Raw genomic sequence first — 17002 nt, 5'->3', positions numbered from 1 at the left:
GAGATAGTTTCTGTAAAATGTATAATTGTACTTTAAAAAAAAAAGAAAAAAAATACGTCAATGAAATTAATCGGGAGAACTTTAATGCCCCCTATAAATTTCTCATTCACTAAGTTTATGCTGTGGGTACATTGTTTGTCGTTATACGCTTAGGTGTATTGTACTGGTTAGCACTTTGGAATTCCAAGGCCTTGAGAGGATATTTTGAAAATCCTGATAATATTTTTTCGATGGATTTGTTTTTAAGCACCCCTGATTTTCCAATATGGCGTTCTAAATTGCAAATCGTACAATGGCAAGCAAAGTGCTTATATCCAAACATTTCAACCATGTCGAGTCGATTTAAATCTGAAGTTTCTTTTCAAAATGTCACACAAATTTATTTTGAATTTTGCCTCCAAGTTGTGACGTCACTACTTTTACGGCCATTATTGCCGTACATTCGACGTTTCTTGCAGTTTCGACAGCAAAACATGCGTTTAAACAGTAATATCACTGTTTGGCAGCAATTATTACAGTAAATATTGTCTATGGGAACATGAGGGACTCTTAAATCATCATCAGGATTACGAAAATTGCATGACAAAAACAATTTTTAATTTAAAACTGTCCTCAAAACTTTGGAATTTCCGTTGCATAGGTCAAGGTTTACGGTACTAACTCATTTTTAATGGAAGTGGGAAGGATGTGCCAATAAGTATTTTTTTTATTATCAAAACATTAATTTTGATTCGTCATGGCTTGAATGAACCGAATCTTTCTTAGGATTACAGCGCTTGTAGTTTCATCGTGTCTCTATGTTTGTCAATGACTTTATTACATTATATTTAAATAAAAATTTGAGACCCGTCCCCCAGAACGAGAAGAGAACACAACAAATACACTTACCTCATCGAATTAGGTGTAATTGCACAGAATTTCCAAATATGCAAACGATAATTATCGTAAGACCTGAGTCTATACTATATCACCTCTGAATTCAAATGTCTCCCGTACTAATACAGTTAGTTCATTTTGCTGGCGTCAAGGGGCAGGGAATCAATAAGTTTGTGTTGTTTCTATTTTTAGGAATCGTGTTTTCATACCGTATGTGTACTATATATTTTTTTTACAAAGTGATTGATACAACACTCACTGCTATGAGTAATTAACCTGAGCCATTTGAGATTGAATAGACTCTTTTTAAGTTTCGTCATATATGTAAAATTATAAATACGCAAATTGCACTATTGGAAATGACAACTGTTCAAGGGATAAAAGATCATAATTAATAAGAACGACATTAATCGATAACTTTTTTATGCTTAAATTATGAGAGTTATAAAATTTTATATATTATCTATTTTATTTAATTGTACCCCGTATTACTTTTTTTACTTTCATGCGATAAAAGCATTTTGACGCTATATTACAATGTGATTTTATTATATATATGGTACAAAATTGTACTTCAAACCGTCAAATTGATTAAACACTGCTTCTCATTCGTAAGGCAAATTCCCGCGAGAAGAAAGAGCAAAATACTCATTATTATTTATTTATTGAACGTTGGTTACAGAGCCTATGGAAACCCAAAACGTAATGTACTTAGTACACATAAGTTGTATGATCTTTCGTATGAAGTCTGTGTTTCACCATAGCTATAGTTTTAAACACGGAAGAAAGAAAAAACATGTTCTGTGGCTATACACCTTGTAAATGGCAAAGGAACAGAAGATCTTGTTATTTTAATATAGAACCGTATAGGTACAGTGGCCTATAAATTAATTTGTGATTTTATGAAGATCATTGTGTTGTATCAAAGTAATTCCTCAAAAGTTTCAGAAATATAAAGGCTATAGAATTCTGTAGATGTTTTTTTCATATTTGCTCTTTCACTGTTTATACTATATTTGATATAGCCTATGTATAATTCAAAGAAATATAAATGAAGATTCCGTTGTTAAAATGGAAAATAGGAAGGATGCACGCATGCGTTCCGGTGCCTGGATATACTATCGACAAAACTACTGGTTATCGACCAGCATATCTTTACCCTTACTTGAAAGTATTTTATCAACGATCCAAGGCCTTTTAAAGCTGTTTTCTTTTTATAAGCCCGTTACCCGACCAGTGTATCTTTACCCTTCCTAGGAAATATTCTGTAGGCGGTTGAAGGTCATTTAAGACTGATCGTTTTGTATATAAGCTAGTGCCTATGCTGTACATCCGCAAATGCTAAACGTTAGTTGCAGGTGGACTGTATGCCAATTATTGCGTCTTGTTAAGCGGTACATTTGTTGATTGGTGAGTAGCAATCTAATTAAACTTTATGGTACTTGGTTAGGAACAACAAAATTTTATATTTTCCCATTAGTGTCGTAAAAGACGAGTAATGGATAATACAGAAGTTCTGTAGCAGTGTCTTCCTGTGTATTATATCGCAGACAACGACTTCAACCTATAGACAAGAAAATTCACGCAACTCCATGTTCAAATATCAATAATGATAGTGTTTTGTTTAGTGTTGGATTTTGTCAAAGAGTATCAGTACCGTGGTATCGTGGACAGACTCGATAGTCTATCCCTACTGGGAATGAGCTAGGTAGGCAGATTAGTTTTGAGTGTTTACCAATGATATTTAACCATAATTCGGAAATTAACGTAAAGCCCTTGACGAAGTCGCTATTAGCTGCACAGTACACTTTATTTTGCTTTGACCCAGGGGCCTTCCGCTTACATTACTGATTGGCGGCAGAAACAGGTAACGTGGCAGTATCTACTTTCCTGTACGAACTCTTTCACAAGGAGCTTCACTGCTACTTAAACATGATCAGTGTTGACCACGCCCGCTCTGTCAAGACAAGAATGCTACGAAAATGAAGAATGTGTTAAGTATGCATCCCAGAAAGAAAACTAGGATCTCGTCATGGGTGCCTGAAGATGTAACCAAAGGCAAATGTCGAAAGAGGTGGCGGCTGGAGATTGTGAAAAAAGTCGAGTTTTGCAGTGCGTGTTTGCTTAAAATTAGAAGACAATCAAATTGGTTGCAATTAATGGCAGTAGAAGTAAAAGTTTTTTAAATTTTTATTCTCATGCTTGCTCAAAATCTCACTTGAAGGACAGTCACAATGTGGACAAGAAGGCGTTTGCTTAACAGATGCTAGTTCACACCTTGAACCTCTACAACTGCGTAGAGTTAAGTGATTAACGCCTTTTAACATGGCGAGCGCTCGAAGAGCTGTTCATCTTATCCCGCCCTCCCCTTTCCTCCTCCGAAGCACGCGTGCTTACCTTCGTACTCACCGTTTTACAACAAGCCGTATTGCATCGCGAACTAAAAGGTTTGGTGGCAACTTCCTCTGTCGCACTGTTGAGAAATGGAACTCCCTTCCAGGGCACGTATTCTCTTCATCTTGCGATACGAGGTCCTTCAAACGAGGCGTGAAGAGGCATCTTTTAGGCATGCAGGATGGAGGTGGGTAGGGCAGTGATTGTATCAACACTGCACTAGATTCCTTCACATTTGGATTCCATTTTCCATTTTACATCAGGTGGAATAGAGTCATCTGCCTGTCATGTATAAAAAATCATGGTTGAAAATAATAATACAAATAAGTTAAAATTTCAATTATTAATAGTTGGTAACAATTGGTATTATACAAACAACAGAGAACACAAAAAGAAAACCCCTATTACTTACTTTTACTGGATCATAGAACAGTGATTCACGTACGGACTGCCGAAACGGTTCCTTATTATGCTTATGGTGCTGTTGGCACTGCCTCGATCCCTGGTGTGGATCATTTCCGCATCGTGGTGTAGAAGCAATCGACACGTGCCTCCCGGAACATCCTTGCGCGCTGGAAGATCACGGCATCCTCATTAACATCGTGAATGCATTATTGTAGAAATGCGCAAAGCAATAACCGAAAAAACCGACAGGCTGCTTGTGTCGAAAAAAAAGGCCGGGTCTGAAGGACATGGCTTTCTTTGGTGTATCAGAATATTCATAGCGTTGACAACTAGTAACATAATTATAATAACTACTTTAACGAAAAAACAGGAATCGTTGTCGCAAGTCCGCCTTCGTGGCCGAATTCAATAATATACTTTCATAATATACTCATCAAAAGTATTTAAGAATCAAGCACGTTTCTGATAATTACTGAACATTAGGCATTTTGATGATTTTTTTAACATCAATGTATTTTTTGTCAATTTCATTTTCAAATCATATAAAATTGACCAAAAAAATCCATTGATGTTAATAAAAATAGTTTAAAAAAAACTGATTTTCAGTAATTAGCAAAAATGAACTTGACCCTTGACACTTTAGATGTGTGTATGTATCCGAGAGTTTTACAAGTTCAACAAAAATCAGTCCTTGCCGTATCGATGCTACCTAGTTAAATGAGAATAGACTACAGTTTTCCATTTCCAATAAGTGGAACCAATTGACAAAAAAACATGAACCAATTTTTTATAGATCTAAGGACGATTTGGAATAAATTCTTCGCCCGTATTTCTGTCGTCCACTAACTAAAACTCGAATAAGTGACACGTTAACAGCTTACGATAGAGCTCAAAATTCTGTATTTCAAAACAGTGAAAGTTGTTAACGTATCGGATATATCGGAACTTACCCTAATAGCTAAAATATCTGTAAACAATTTAATGTTTTTAAACTGAATAAAGATTTTTTATGATATCTCAAAAATGATTTTGCCACAAAGCCGCGTTTTAGTTAAAGTACGGTAGATTTGCTCCATAAACTAAAGATGTAATTATACTCGAACTTTAATGTCAATAAACTGTTGCAAACCAAGAACTAATATTATAACAACTTGTGCAAATTGTTGAATTCCAATTTAACTGCCTTCGTGGCCGTACGCCGGTATATACCATATATTTATTTCCCTCGTGAGTTTGGGTGTAATTTGTGGTTGTCTATGTGTGTATCCATGGCACTCGCGACACAGAGTTTCCGTTCCCTATGAGATTGAGTGTGTGCGTTAAAAAATGGGTACAACAATGGTAATACAGGTTCCATTTCAGTTATATCTTGAATGTTACCAATGGCATAGTTCTATGTAAAAGCGCGTTACTTAATTTTCGTATATTTTTCTCAGAATTCGTGAAGAATAACAGCAGCGGTCAAAATGGCAAACCCGGACGATATGGAAATGGAGAAGATTGCAGAAGATGAGCTGGCCAAGCTCCAAAGACAGTTCAGAGTGATGGAGATCGACCGTGCGAACGTCATTAGCAGCGCGCAGCCGACTTTGAGGGTCCAGAGGAATATGATCAGGACTCTGAACGCAGAGCTAGAGAAGATTATGTTAGAACTCAGGGTAAACAGGGTTTTTGACAAAACATCGGTTAAGGCGAACAGAAATCACACCAGGTTACTATTACCTAGGACACCCACACCAGAATCAATTTAGAAAAGTTAGGCTGCCAACAGATGGACTGCACGTCTGCAGTTAATGTGTGCAATCGTGATCAACTGTATGATAGTCCGAGAATCAAAAGCAGCAGTGGACATTCCTTACGATCATGATTTTTTTAGACATTATGCCAACTAAGCCAGCCAGGGCTGGTAGCTGTAAAGTTACCTAACTGAGTGACGAAATACTTTCATAGATTTCTCATAGATGGCGCTACGGCTAAAAAGTCGTTGAAAACCAGAATCCAGACCGCAGTTTAATTTTTTTTTTCTATAAACAGCTAACGAAAAGCACGTCAAACTTAATAGAGAACGCGAAAACAAGAGAGAAAATGGTGGCCCTACTGAAAGAACACGAAAAGTCTTCGGAAGAAGTGAGGCAGCATCGAGGATACATCAACGAGCTGGACTTTCTATTGAAACAGGTCCAGAAGGAAATAAAGGTGCTGAAAAGTAAAGGAACGGGGTGTGATATAGTAAGTGTTTGTGTTAAAAGAAAGCACCTACCTCCCAACGAAAATGACAAACATCTTGGAATCTACTGTTATGGTGCATTGTGTCTTGGCTTGCATTAGTCGTTTCACTTACTCACGTTTACTCTGGGTACATTACGTTTTCCACTAAATTACTCATTAGCCATACCAAGTTCCTACCTGTAGATCGCAACCTTTCATCCTCATTCAACCTTTCATTCCAGGCGTACACAACTGCATCGTCGAATCAAACGATTACAGCCCAATTAGAAAACCGGCTCGACACAGCAATGAAGAAGTTTAACACTGTCAATAGTGAGAATTTCAGAATGAGGTTGGAGATAGATCGCCTTTTGAGAGATCGGTAATAGAGTTTTCTACATCAACTTATAGGTTAATGCAAATATGTACTGAAAATAGTCACTAGTTAAACAATTTGGGGATCGCAGTCAAGCTATAAATAATCCAATAAATTCGTGGTTCAAAATAAAATCCAAATCTCTAAGGTAGCACGTTAATAAATAAAACGACATTTGGGGGTTGATGTTGCTCGCTTCCGTAGGTTTACCCTTGAGACCCTACAAGTGACCCCTGGGTGGTGCTAAAGAGCAATAACTACTGGTGGTAGGCTTCGGCCGTGGCTAGTCACCACCCTCCCGACGCAGTCGAGTCGCCAAATGGTTTTTACCGTGTTCCGACTCGTGTTCGGGAGTTGCCATTTGGAGGTCGGGTCTGAACAGTTGCATTGCGTCTGACGGCGAGTTGTAGCTGCTTGTACTGCCACACTGAGCACTCGGTTCTGGAGGCTAGCGGGATCCGAAGCACGGTGCACCGCTGGCCGACCGTGGGAAGTTGGGGGCCCAAGTAGCGGGAAAGCCACCCGTGAAAGGCTGCCCCGCCACCCAACGAAAAATCCCGGAATGCTCCACCTTGCCGGTTGGCGACCGGAAGGGAGGACCAGGTGGCCATCTCCGGGGGGGTTCGGGCGTCCCCGCGGTCTCCAAGCCGATTGTAACCTCGTGTGGCAGTATGAGTCTGCTGCTTGGTTGAACACGACGCAGTGCCTCGTTCAACTGCCTTCCTCCTGCCTATTCACTTCTCCAAAACAGAATGAAAAACTTTAAAAATGGAAAAAAGTATACACAGCGGTTGCACGTCCTCCCACTAAAAGTGCACCTCACTAACATCCGAGGTCTGCACTCAAATCTCGATTCGGTCCACTACCACCTTGAAACCGACAAACCGCAGCTGCTGTTCCTCACAGAGACGCAGATCAGATGTCCGACTGACGCAGCGTACCTCAGCTACCCCGGGTATACTCTGGAGCACAGGTTCGTACCTCGTGCCGGAGTCTGTGTGTACGTTCGCGATGACATCTGTGTCAAGCGTCTCAAGAACCTTGAGGCACCGAGTTTTTCAATTTTATGGCTTCTGGTTGACACAGGAGTTACACAAATAGTGTACTGCTGTGTTTACCGATCGCACAGTGGAGATCAGGAGACGACCAAGCTGTTCCAATATCTAAGTGAGACGTCTGATGAGATTCAGCATAGGTACCCAGCGGCGCAACTAGTCATTCTGGGGGACTTTAATGCACACCATCAAGAATGGTTGTTCCCATACCAGAAGACCGATCACGCTGGGAGAGAGACGCGTAAACTTGCGTTAACGCTAAGCTTATCCCAGCTTGTCAGTGGCGCCACTAGGATACCAGATGTTGAATCCCATACGGCTAATTGCTTGGACCTTCTGCTGACAACTGATCCGGACCGATACTCTGTGGTTGTGGAGGCCCCACTGGGTACTTCCGACCATTGTCTGGTGAAAACTGTATCCGTATACTCCCCACCCGATCAGGGCCCTAGTGGTATGAGACGGGTGTGGCGATACAAGTTAGCAGATTGGGACGAAATGCGCCATTTCTTTGCGTCATATCTCTGGCAGGCGTGCTTTACTTCAGGAGACTCGTCGAGCTGTGCTGATGCTGTAGTCGAGGTCTTGCGTTTGGGTATGGAGTATTACATTCCATACTCTGATGTACCCAATGGACCCCAAGCTCGTCCATGGTTTAACGCTAATTGTAGTTGTGCTGAAGCACGTAAACAGTCCGCGTACCAAGCTTGGGCAGATGCTCGACTACGCAAAACTCCGAGTACTCAGAACATGAAGAAAGCTTTTAATAAGGCCGCCAAGAAGTGCAAAAGCATGTTACGTAGGGCCAAGTTCGACCATGTGCGCCGCATAGGAGCCAAGCTTGCCTCTTATCCAGCAGGCAGCAAATCCTTTTGGTCCCTGGCCAAAGCGGTCGAATCGAACTTTTGTCGCCCATCTTTGCCACCTCTGCTGAGGCCGGATGGTTCGCTGGCTCATACTGCGGAAGAGAAGGCGAATCTCTTTGCCTCACTCTTTGCAGAAAATTCGCGTCTAGATGCCGCAGGGACCCTACCACCTACTTTACCTCAGGCTGGCTGCACTATGGCGCCAGTTCGCATACGCCAAAAAGAGGTACTTAGAACTCTGCGAAATCTAGACGTGAATAAAGCTAGCGGGCCAGATGGAATTCCAGCAATAGTCCTGCGTAACTGTGCACCTGAGTTGTCTCCTGTTCTCTCACGCCTGTACCGCCTCTCACTTGAGACTGGTGTAGTTCCCAGGTCGTGGAAGCTTGCAAACGTGCAACCTGTACCAAAAAAGGGAAGCAGAGCTGACCCTGTCAACTATAGACCTATCTCAGTCACTTCCATACTCTGCAAGACTATGGAACGTGTACTCAACAACCGTCTCCTATCGTACCTTGAAGACAACGATCTCCTCAGTGATCGCCAGTACGGATTCCGACGAGGGCGATCTACTGGGGATCTTCTTGTGTATGCCTGTCACATATGGAGCGAGGCTATAGAAAAGCAAGGCGAAGCACTTGCAGTGTCTTTGGACATTTCTAAAGCCTTTGACAGGGTCTGGCACGCAAGCCTTTTAAGCAAGCTTCCCTCTTATGGGCTTCCCACTGACCTTTGCAATTGGATCTCGGATTTCTTGAGCGAACGTTCGATTCGAGTGGTCTTAGAAGGCTACTCTTCCGAACATATGGCGATAGATGCCGGAGTTCCTCAGGGTTCCGTACTGTCTGCAACTCTCTTTCTGCTGCATATCAATGATATGTTAATTCCAGGTACCTTTGCGTATGCTGATGACAGCACAGTTGTAGATAGGTACTTGACCAATGCAAGGGTCAGTGGAGAGGAAATCCAGTCTTGTCGAGAGTCCATGGTTAGCCGTTTAGATTTGACACTCCAGGCAGTCTCCGATTGGGGCAATGCCAATCTTGTCAAATTTAACGCTACCAAAACGCAGGCGTGTCTATTCTCCACAAAACGGAGTCCCTTTGAGCTGACTCCGACTTTTCGTGATATATCCATACCGATAGCCGATTGTCTCCAGCTACTTGGAATGGACCTGTCGTCCAATTTGAACTTCGGCAGATACATTGAATCCACGGCCAAAAATGCAGCAAGGAAGCTTGGGATCCTTTCCAGGGTGAGGCGGTACTTTACACCGGGACAGTTGCTCCAGCTGTACCAAGCACAAGTCCGATCGTGCATGGAGTACTGCTGCCACCTTTGGGATGGCTCTGCGACATATCAACTGGCCACTTTGGATTCAATTGACAACCGTGCCAAGAGGCTTATAGGTGACTCGGAATTAGTGGAGGCGAAGCTGCAGAGCCTTGAACACCGCCGTAAAGTTGCCTGCTTATCGGTATTTTACAGGATATATCACGGAGAGTGTGCGATGGAATTACATGATTTAATTCCGCCTTCCCCTTTCCATCACCGGGGGACTAGGCGTAGGCTTGGGTTCCACCCCTATGTTGTGGATATTCCAAAGATTCGCACGAAGCGTTACGCTTCCACATTTATATGGCGAACGGCTATGGAGTGGAATTCCCTGCCTGCAGACTTGTTCCCTGAACGTTATAACTTGGACCTTTTCAAGGCGAGAGTGAATAGGCATTATTTAGGTGTGCATGCTCCATCGTCGACCTCATCGTCACTTTCCATCAGGTGAGATGGAGGTCAAATGCGCACCTATATTTTATAAAAAAAAAAAAAAAAAAAAAAAGACAATAGCTCTATAGTTAATAGAAAAATCCATCACCAGGATGAGACCAAAGATTACATCTCCTGTACCACTGTAGCCATCTGATAAGCATACAAACTTCACTTTTACGCAGATACGTCGTATGCATGGCAGAAAGGGGAGGTAAAAATAATCGGAGCTGGCCTTTTCAATTCTGTGGGTTATATCTCCGACATGTAATTAGTAGTGATCGTAACAGTTGAAATTTTCAAATCAAATCAAATCGTTTATTTGCAAAAAACATGGTGGTCATGATAACACAGTAATATATACGAGGGTCATTTGAAAAGTTCTTAGCCTGACATAGTTAGGGTCATCGATTTTTTTCATAACTACCTTCATTTTGTAGCTTAATTATTCAGTAACAAGTATGCACAGTTTAGTTAAGTCACAATTATTCGTTGCTCGTTAACACGTAATACTGTAAGTCAAGTCAGAGCTATTTTTGAAAATGGATAAAATTGAACATCGTGCAGTGATCAAATACTTGTATTTGAAAGGTTTGACTCCAAAAGCTATACATGAAGACATGTCTGCTACTTTGGGTGAGTCTGCTCCTTCGTATGCGACTATAAAAAACTGGGTGGCAGAGTTCAAACGTGGTCGAGAGACCATTCAAGATGAGCCCCGTAGTGGCCGGCCTTCAACTGCTTCCACCGATGAAAACAAAGAAAAAATCTGTGATTTAATTTTATCTGATCGAAGATTGACTGTCGAGGAGATAGCTAAGACTATAGGCATCTCTTCTGAGCGAACACACCATATAATTACTGCTGACCTTGGATTTTCTAAGGTGTCTGCGCGGTGGGTACCGCGGCTGCTTTCAGTGGAACAAAAACGCAACCGACTCACAACTTCCCGCGACTGTTTGGAGTTATATGAAGCTGACCCACTAGAATTCATTGAAAGATTTGTAACCATGGATGAAACTTGGGTTCACCACAATACACCTGAGACAAAAGAACAGTCGAAACAATGGAAAAGAGTAGGATCACCCACCCCAAAGAAGGCAAAGGTGATTTTGTCGGCCGGCAAAGTCATGGCATCGGTTTTCTGGGATGCAAAGGATATAATTTTGGTGGATTACTTAAAAAAAGGTGAAACAATAAACTCCGATTATTATTGCAGCCTATTGCGTCGTTTGAAAGAAGAAATTAAAGAAAAACGTCCAGGTTTATTGAGGAGAAAGGTCTTGTTTCATCAGGACAACGCGCGCGTTCACACCTCTGTGCAATCCATGGCAGAAATCCATCAGTGTGGCTTTGAATTGTTACCTTATCCCCCATATTCGCCGGATTTAGCACCGTCCGACTTTTATCTATTCCCAAAGCTAAAGAAATTTTTAGGTGGTAAACATTTTCATACAAATGAAGAGGTCGTAGCCGCAGTAGATGCATATTTTGAGGAGTTGGAGGAAGATTTTTTTAAAACAGGTATCGAAGCCTTACCGGGTCGATGGAAAAAGTGTTTTGAGCTCGGGGGAGAGTATGTTGAAAAATAAAAATAAAATCAAAATCATGTGGTTTCATTAAATACGTCAGGCTAAGAACTTTTCAAATGACCCTCGTAAGTTCAAGCATGTTTCGTCCGAAGATAATTTAGGCATGCAAAATAAATGAAAAATAGGTCGTCACATGGTTACATTTACATTAAGTTATATATGATTAATTTAAATTCTTTTACATAAAAATTATTGTAGAAATTCCCTAATACTGTAATATACTTTATTCTTTAACAAATCATATAATTTAGTCTTAAATAATGTAATGGGCAAGTGTTTAATGTCATTTGGTAATCTATTGTAAATTCTGACACACATACACAAACAATTTTGATTATATTTTTCTACCTTAAGTACGTCAAAAAAAATTAGTCTATTGGGATTTTTATACTTTCGATGGTTCACGTCAATACTCTTAAAAAACAAATGTAAATTATTTTTTTAATGTAAATTGCTGGTCGCAGTGATATTAGGCTGCACAAAACATCCTAGTCAAAATAATAATAGTGCTAATAACGCAGCATATAGGTACTAAATGGAGTCGTTTTTTCATAAACACTACGTACATTACAAAAGTAATTTCATTTTACAAGTACGAACGTCAGGAAAGATAGACTGACCAAATATGACTTTGAATTGGAACTCGAAAAAAAACTGCTTGCATGCTGATGATTTATGTACATAAAGTCGCATAATTATGTAACGTTTTTCAGACAATTCTTCAACTCAATCTGGAAGAACCAAATCAAGCGTTTAATGGACGGTAAGGCTCAAATCCTAGAGCTGGTGGAGCAAGCGATAACGACTTATGATCAAAGGGAGGAGTGGTGCAATAAGTTGGAAGCTCTGAAGGAAAAAGCAGCTATTGATTACAGGAAGCATTGTTTGGTACGAAAATTTACAGCAAAAGTCTGTAACATCGTTTATTTGTATATAAGATATATATGTAATTAATTATTCACCCCCTTCTTTCCGTTACCGGTCAATCTTGGCATGGTTTTCATCCGTTATTCCATAGATGTTCCATCAATTCGCAAAAAGCGTTTTACTTGTCCATTTTTTAGTACAGCTAAAAAATGGAGCTCTTTGAAAAAATATCAACCTAACTGTAATCCGATTTTCATACGACACACTTCGTCCGAACAGTCTGCGTTGCACTGTTAATACTTACTTAATACTTTTCTGCGACTCTTAAAAAAGCAATATATAAATTTGATGACTGCAAGGAAAGGGAAGGTGTCCGATAACTAAAAAGTATTTCTTCATCCGGATGACAAGGAGTGGCAAGTACCTAATACAAAAAAATGTAGATCCAATAATCTCAGTACAGAGTACTAAAAAAACCGACCTCGAAAGTACATGGAATTATATCTATTTGCCAAGTTTTTTGAAATCGCTTACCGGAAAGTGCGCAAACCCGGATTCATCCCCTAGTTCGCCATTATACGGAACTTGACGCAGGAGATAATAAAAATCGGTTCTCACTACTCAAAGTATATTGAGAGGGAAAAACTCCTTGAATTAGAGAATAGCAAAATCAACCATTAAAATAATTGCTCCGTATATTGCCGTATATAGGCATAATAAGGCGCTATTTATAAAAATGAATCTTCACGCGTGAACAGCCGCTCTTAGAGGTGGATGATTTTCTTCAAAATTGAATGGGACCACTATGGAGGTACCCTCTTTCCAACAAAAAAACAGGCAGTCGAATTAAGAACCTACTCCTTTATTTGAAGTCGGTTAAAAAGTAACGACAGCATTACTAATCCTGGTATGTTCTGATGATATTGTTATAGGAAGTTCGCGAACTCCAACGCCAACTAGACCATAGCCTGAAGCTAGAAGACTTCCTCCGCACTAAAGGAACCGTCAGGCTAACGGCGGCTGATGCCAAAGCGGAGGCCAAAAGATTGGAGCAACAGGAAGAGGATATGCGGGCTTATAATAACTATGTTAACATACTCGATGCTATTAGAGTGAGTACTATCAAGCGTACATTGATCGGATGATCAATGTACTTACATTCCTCTCCAGAGTACACCTCGGCAGATCACGCGCAGTTATGATCCCCTGTTTCAAAAGTAGGTACAATGCCAAAAAATTATCTGTTTCAATATAATTTGTATTTTTAGCCAAAGTTGTTCAGTTTTATCACGAGCTTAATGGACACTTTCGTATCTCAAGATAAAACTTAAAATTTTTACGTCACCTTTGGATTTTAAATGCCACAAATTTATTGTAATTTCATGAGTAGCGTAAAATTTACTTAAATTCGGAATTGTGCTCTCACAGCTCCTTCTTATCTTATCGACGGCATACACTATAATACTCGCCATCTTGAAGAAAAGATTTGCCAATGGCATAAGGTATTCTTGCGAATTATTGCTCAGGGTCCGCCAAACACACAGGAAAGAAATGATAATATATCGAAGGGAGGTTCATTTCATGCACTCCGCCTTTTCTTTTAGTGTACCTCTTACAGCAAGACGGTCATAAGGAATTGGTAAGCTCGTAGTGACTGCACCTTAAAAACAACCTCCAGTGACCTCTCAACACATCTAAACCACCACCAGTAGCATTAGAGCTCCTTGTGAAAGAGTTCGTCTAGGGAAGTACTGCCACCTTAGCTATTTTTGCCGCCAAGCATTAATGTCAGCATTACTGTTTTCTGGTTTTGAAGGGTAAGGGTGCTGGTGAAATCACAGATACATGGGACTTGTCAACTTATGTCTCAGGGCGACGGTCGCAGTGGCAGTGCCCCACAGATCTTTGCGATTTAAAGCTCTGAGTGTCATTGAAACTGTTGTAGACAGGCGTGTAGCTTACCACCAGGCGCACAACTTGTTCGTCCCATCACTTGATATTATAGAAAAAAAAACCATCACCAGTCTCTTCTGTTGGTTTACTAAAGAATTTTCCACTTTATACCTCACGCAATTTCTCTGCAGGAGTTCGCAGGCGAAGACGACGTGGACAAGCTTATTCAGGAGTTCAACCGTCGCGAGGAAGAGAACTATGCCCTGTTCAACTATATCAATGAAGTCAACACAGAGCTCAAGCACCTAGATGATAGCGTTAAGATGCTGCGAATCCAGATCGGTAAGAAACATAGACATCTTGAATTATACAGTTTAATAAAAAGATTCGGTCATTTTTTACAGGTTAGATATTAATATCCCTGTAGATAGTAATCTCCCTACTATTCAATCCGCACTTTTGGGGAGAGAGAGAGAGAGAGAGACAGATTAAAGATTCTATGATAACTTTTTTATGCATAAGAGTCTATACTGCGTCAAATGGCTTTGGTTGATTTCGCATAACAGTGAAACTGTTGAATCGATCATTTTGGAAAAAATATACATATACTATAATTGAGGATACGGTGTGAAAACATGATTCCTAAAAATATTCATTATAGAAAAAGATTCAAACTTTTTAACAATTACCTCGAAATTTTACACGAATACCGCTGTATTTAATAGCTGCTTTACATGTAGGTACCTACCAATGTTTTTTTAATATGAACTGAACTAAATAGGACATGTATGTATAGTATACGATATACGTTTTTCAAATGGCTTTGATTTCGTTTGTGAAAAAATAAATTCCGTAATTAAGCATGTGTACTCTTAGAATAATAACGCATAGAAACCTAGTCCGCACATGCTAAGCGAGGCAAATTGAAGCGCGCCCAATGGGCCTACACGAGCGGGCGGGCCTTCAGTGCTCAAGGTCTACTTGCACCGCGAACAGATCAAGAATTTTAGCTAAAAATGACGAAATGTGCGGTAAATGAGTGTAAAAATACGTCAGACAAACATAAAATAGATACTAACATCACATTCCACAAGGAAGTAACGCGTTTCAACTTGTATTTTTATATAAATATTCACTAAAACCGAAAATTAACCTACTACTAAAACTAGTCTACATGAATTTGATTTTTGCCTCACTTGTGACAGTTCGTTTGATATGAAACTATCATTCTATGCGTTATTATTCTAAGCGCAGTAATTATTTAAAAAAAACATTCAATAAAGCACACTATTTCGACTATCGATTTTCCCATCAATTTGTGTTATGTGTGGAAATGTTCAAGGACTAATAACTAGGTAGTATTGATTGACAGATAATTTTGTTGAGTACAATCGACTTTTGACCTTCTGTGACGTCAAAGTCAAAGTGAAATAATCTATATTTCATAGGTAAGCAAATTACACTTGAAATAATCATATTGATTAAACTCTACTGCTCATTGGTAAGGCAGACTCCCCTGAGAAGAATGAGCCAGAAACTTTAGGGGTTGCACTTTGTAAATATACATTTGAACACATTTATCATTACAATATTTAATTTAAACATCTTAGATCGAGACTACATGCAACTGGTAGGGGCTAGTGGAATAGGCCAGAGCTAAACGGGTCACTACCACGGATTATTGTCATCCACTTGGATGCGTACTTACGCAGAAGCTGTATAAAAAGCTTTAGTATATTGCACACTTTTTGACGCGTGTAATTAAGTAGTGAATAGGTTTGGGCGGGCGTTTAGTGTACAAATCTATAGAAGATAGATCTAATAACACGTCTGTAGCGATTCCAGGACTTGATCGGCTAAGACTTTGTAACGATGGGGCACTAAAGGTATGGTCTCATACAAAATACACGTTTTATTTTTTTCTTGTTAAACTATTAGATTTATGCATTGACTAACAAATAAATGGACGACGGGTCTAATACAAAAACCACGAAAAAAATGTCCCAAATCAACCTATTTAAATGTAGTGACATGTAAAGGAATATGAAAAAGCTAAAACGTTGAATTTAAATTGTAATGTCATCGCAGTACTGTCTAATTTTGCTTGCTTCGCTGTCAGTCGAACAAACGAACACTAAAGCGTGAATGACGCTCTGTATACGATTTTAACGCCCTATAAGTTCGGACACTTTTGAGTGCGGACTCGACGTCCATATAATTGTAAGTCAATGGAATAATACAAAATTTTTGACAAAAAAACACGTAAAATGTGTAGTTTACCATCTGCATCTATTTCAGCCGACGAAAACGCAAAACACCAAGCAAAATTACACAAGCAAAAAGACAGTATAGATTCCTTGCGTGACATATTAGAACAGCGGCGTGCTAGGGTGGCGGCAAGCGAAGAAGCATACGAAAGAAGCAATAGTGTGTTAAGTGGACTCTTGCGGAAGATACAAAAGCTGGCCATGTAAGTATTGTAACTGGATGTTAAATAGATACAAACACACAAAACTTTAAAATAAATTCAACCAACTTCAAAAACCATAAAAAACGAAAAATAAGAAACTACAGATTTAATCCAAAAGACAACAATATACGTTACTTATGTTACTATTTTTGACATATTCGTTTTGTAAACAGTATTATAATAACTTATTAATCTGTCTATAAAAAAAAACATTGTGTTAAAAAAGATATTAA

General features: G+C 39.7%; 1 protein-coding gene across 1 annotated transcript; it reads left to right on the top strand.

The window, feature by feature from the left end:
• The first annotated feature begins 5141 nt into the window (after nt 1-5141).
• LOC113226269 (coiled-coil domain-containing protein 63) lies at nt 5142-16773 on the top strand. Its single transcript, XM_026458832.1, has 7 exons — nt 5142-5333; nt 5710-5904; nt 6126-6265; nt 12253-12427; nt 13339-13518; nt 14491-14641; nt 16598-16773. The coding sequence occupies exons 1-7, from the start codon at nt 5142-5144 to the stop codon at nt 16771-16773; spliced, it is 1209 nt and encodes a 402-aa protein (XP_026314617.1).
• Nucleotides 16774-17002: the final 229 nt, after the last annotated feature.

Source organism: Hyposmocoma kahamanoa, unplaced genomic scaffold, assembly GCF_003589595.1.
Source record: "Hyposmocoma kahamanoa isolate Upper Pololo Valley unplaced genomic scaffold, ASM358959v1 185, whole genome shotgun sequence".
NCBI lineage: Eukaryota > Metazoa > Arthropoda > Insecta > Lepidoptera > Cosmopterigidae > Hyposmocoma > Hyposmocoma kahamanoa.
Note: the sequence above shows the minus strand (reverse complement) of the source record. Positions and strands in the feature narration are given on the sequence as shown.

Bases quoted from the DNA above. Each gene is read 5' to 3' on its own strand.
- LOC113226269 (XM_026458832.1), top strand. From the start codon at position 5,142: ATGGCAAACCCGGACGATATGGAAATGGAGAAGATTGCAGAAGATGAG. The intron at 5,334-5,709 runs GTAAACAGGGTT...TTCTATAAACAG, and splicing joins AGATTATGTTAGAACTCAGG to CTAACGAAAAGCACGTCAAA. The intron at 5,905-6,125 runs GTAAGTGTTTGT...CTTTCATTCCAG, and splicing joins AAGGAACGGGGTGTGATATA to GCGTACACAACTGCATCGTC.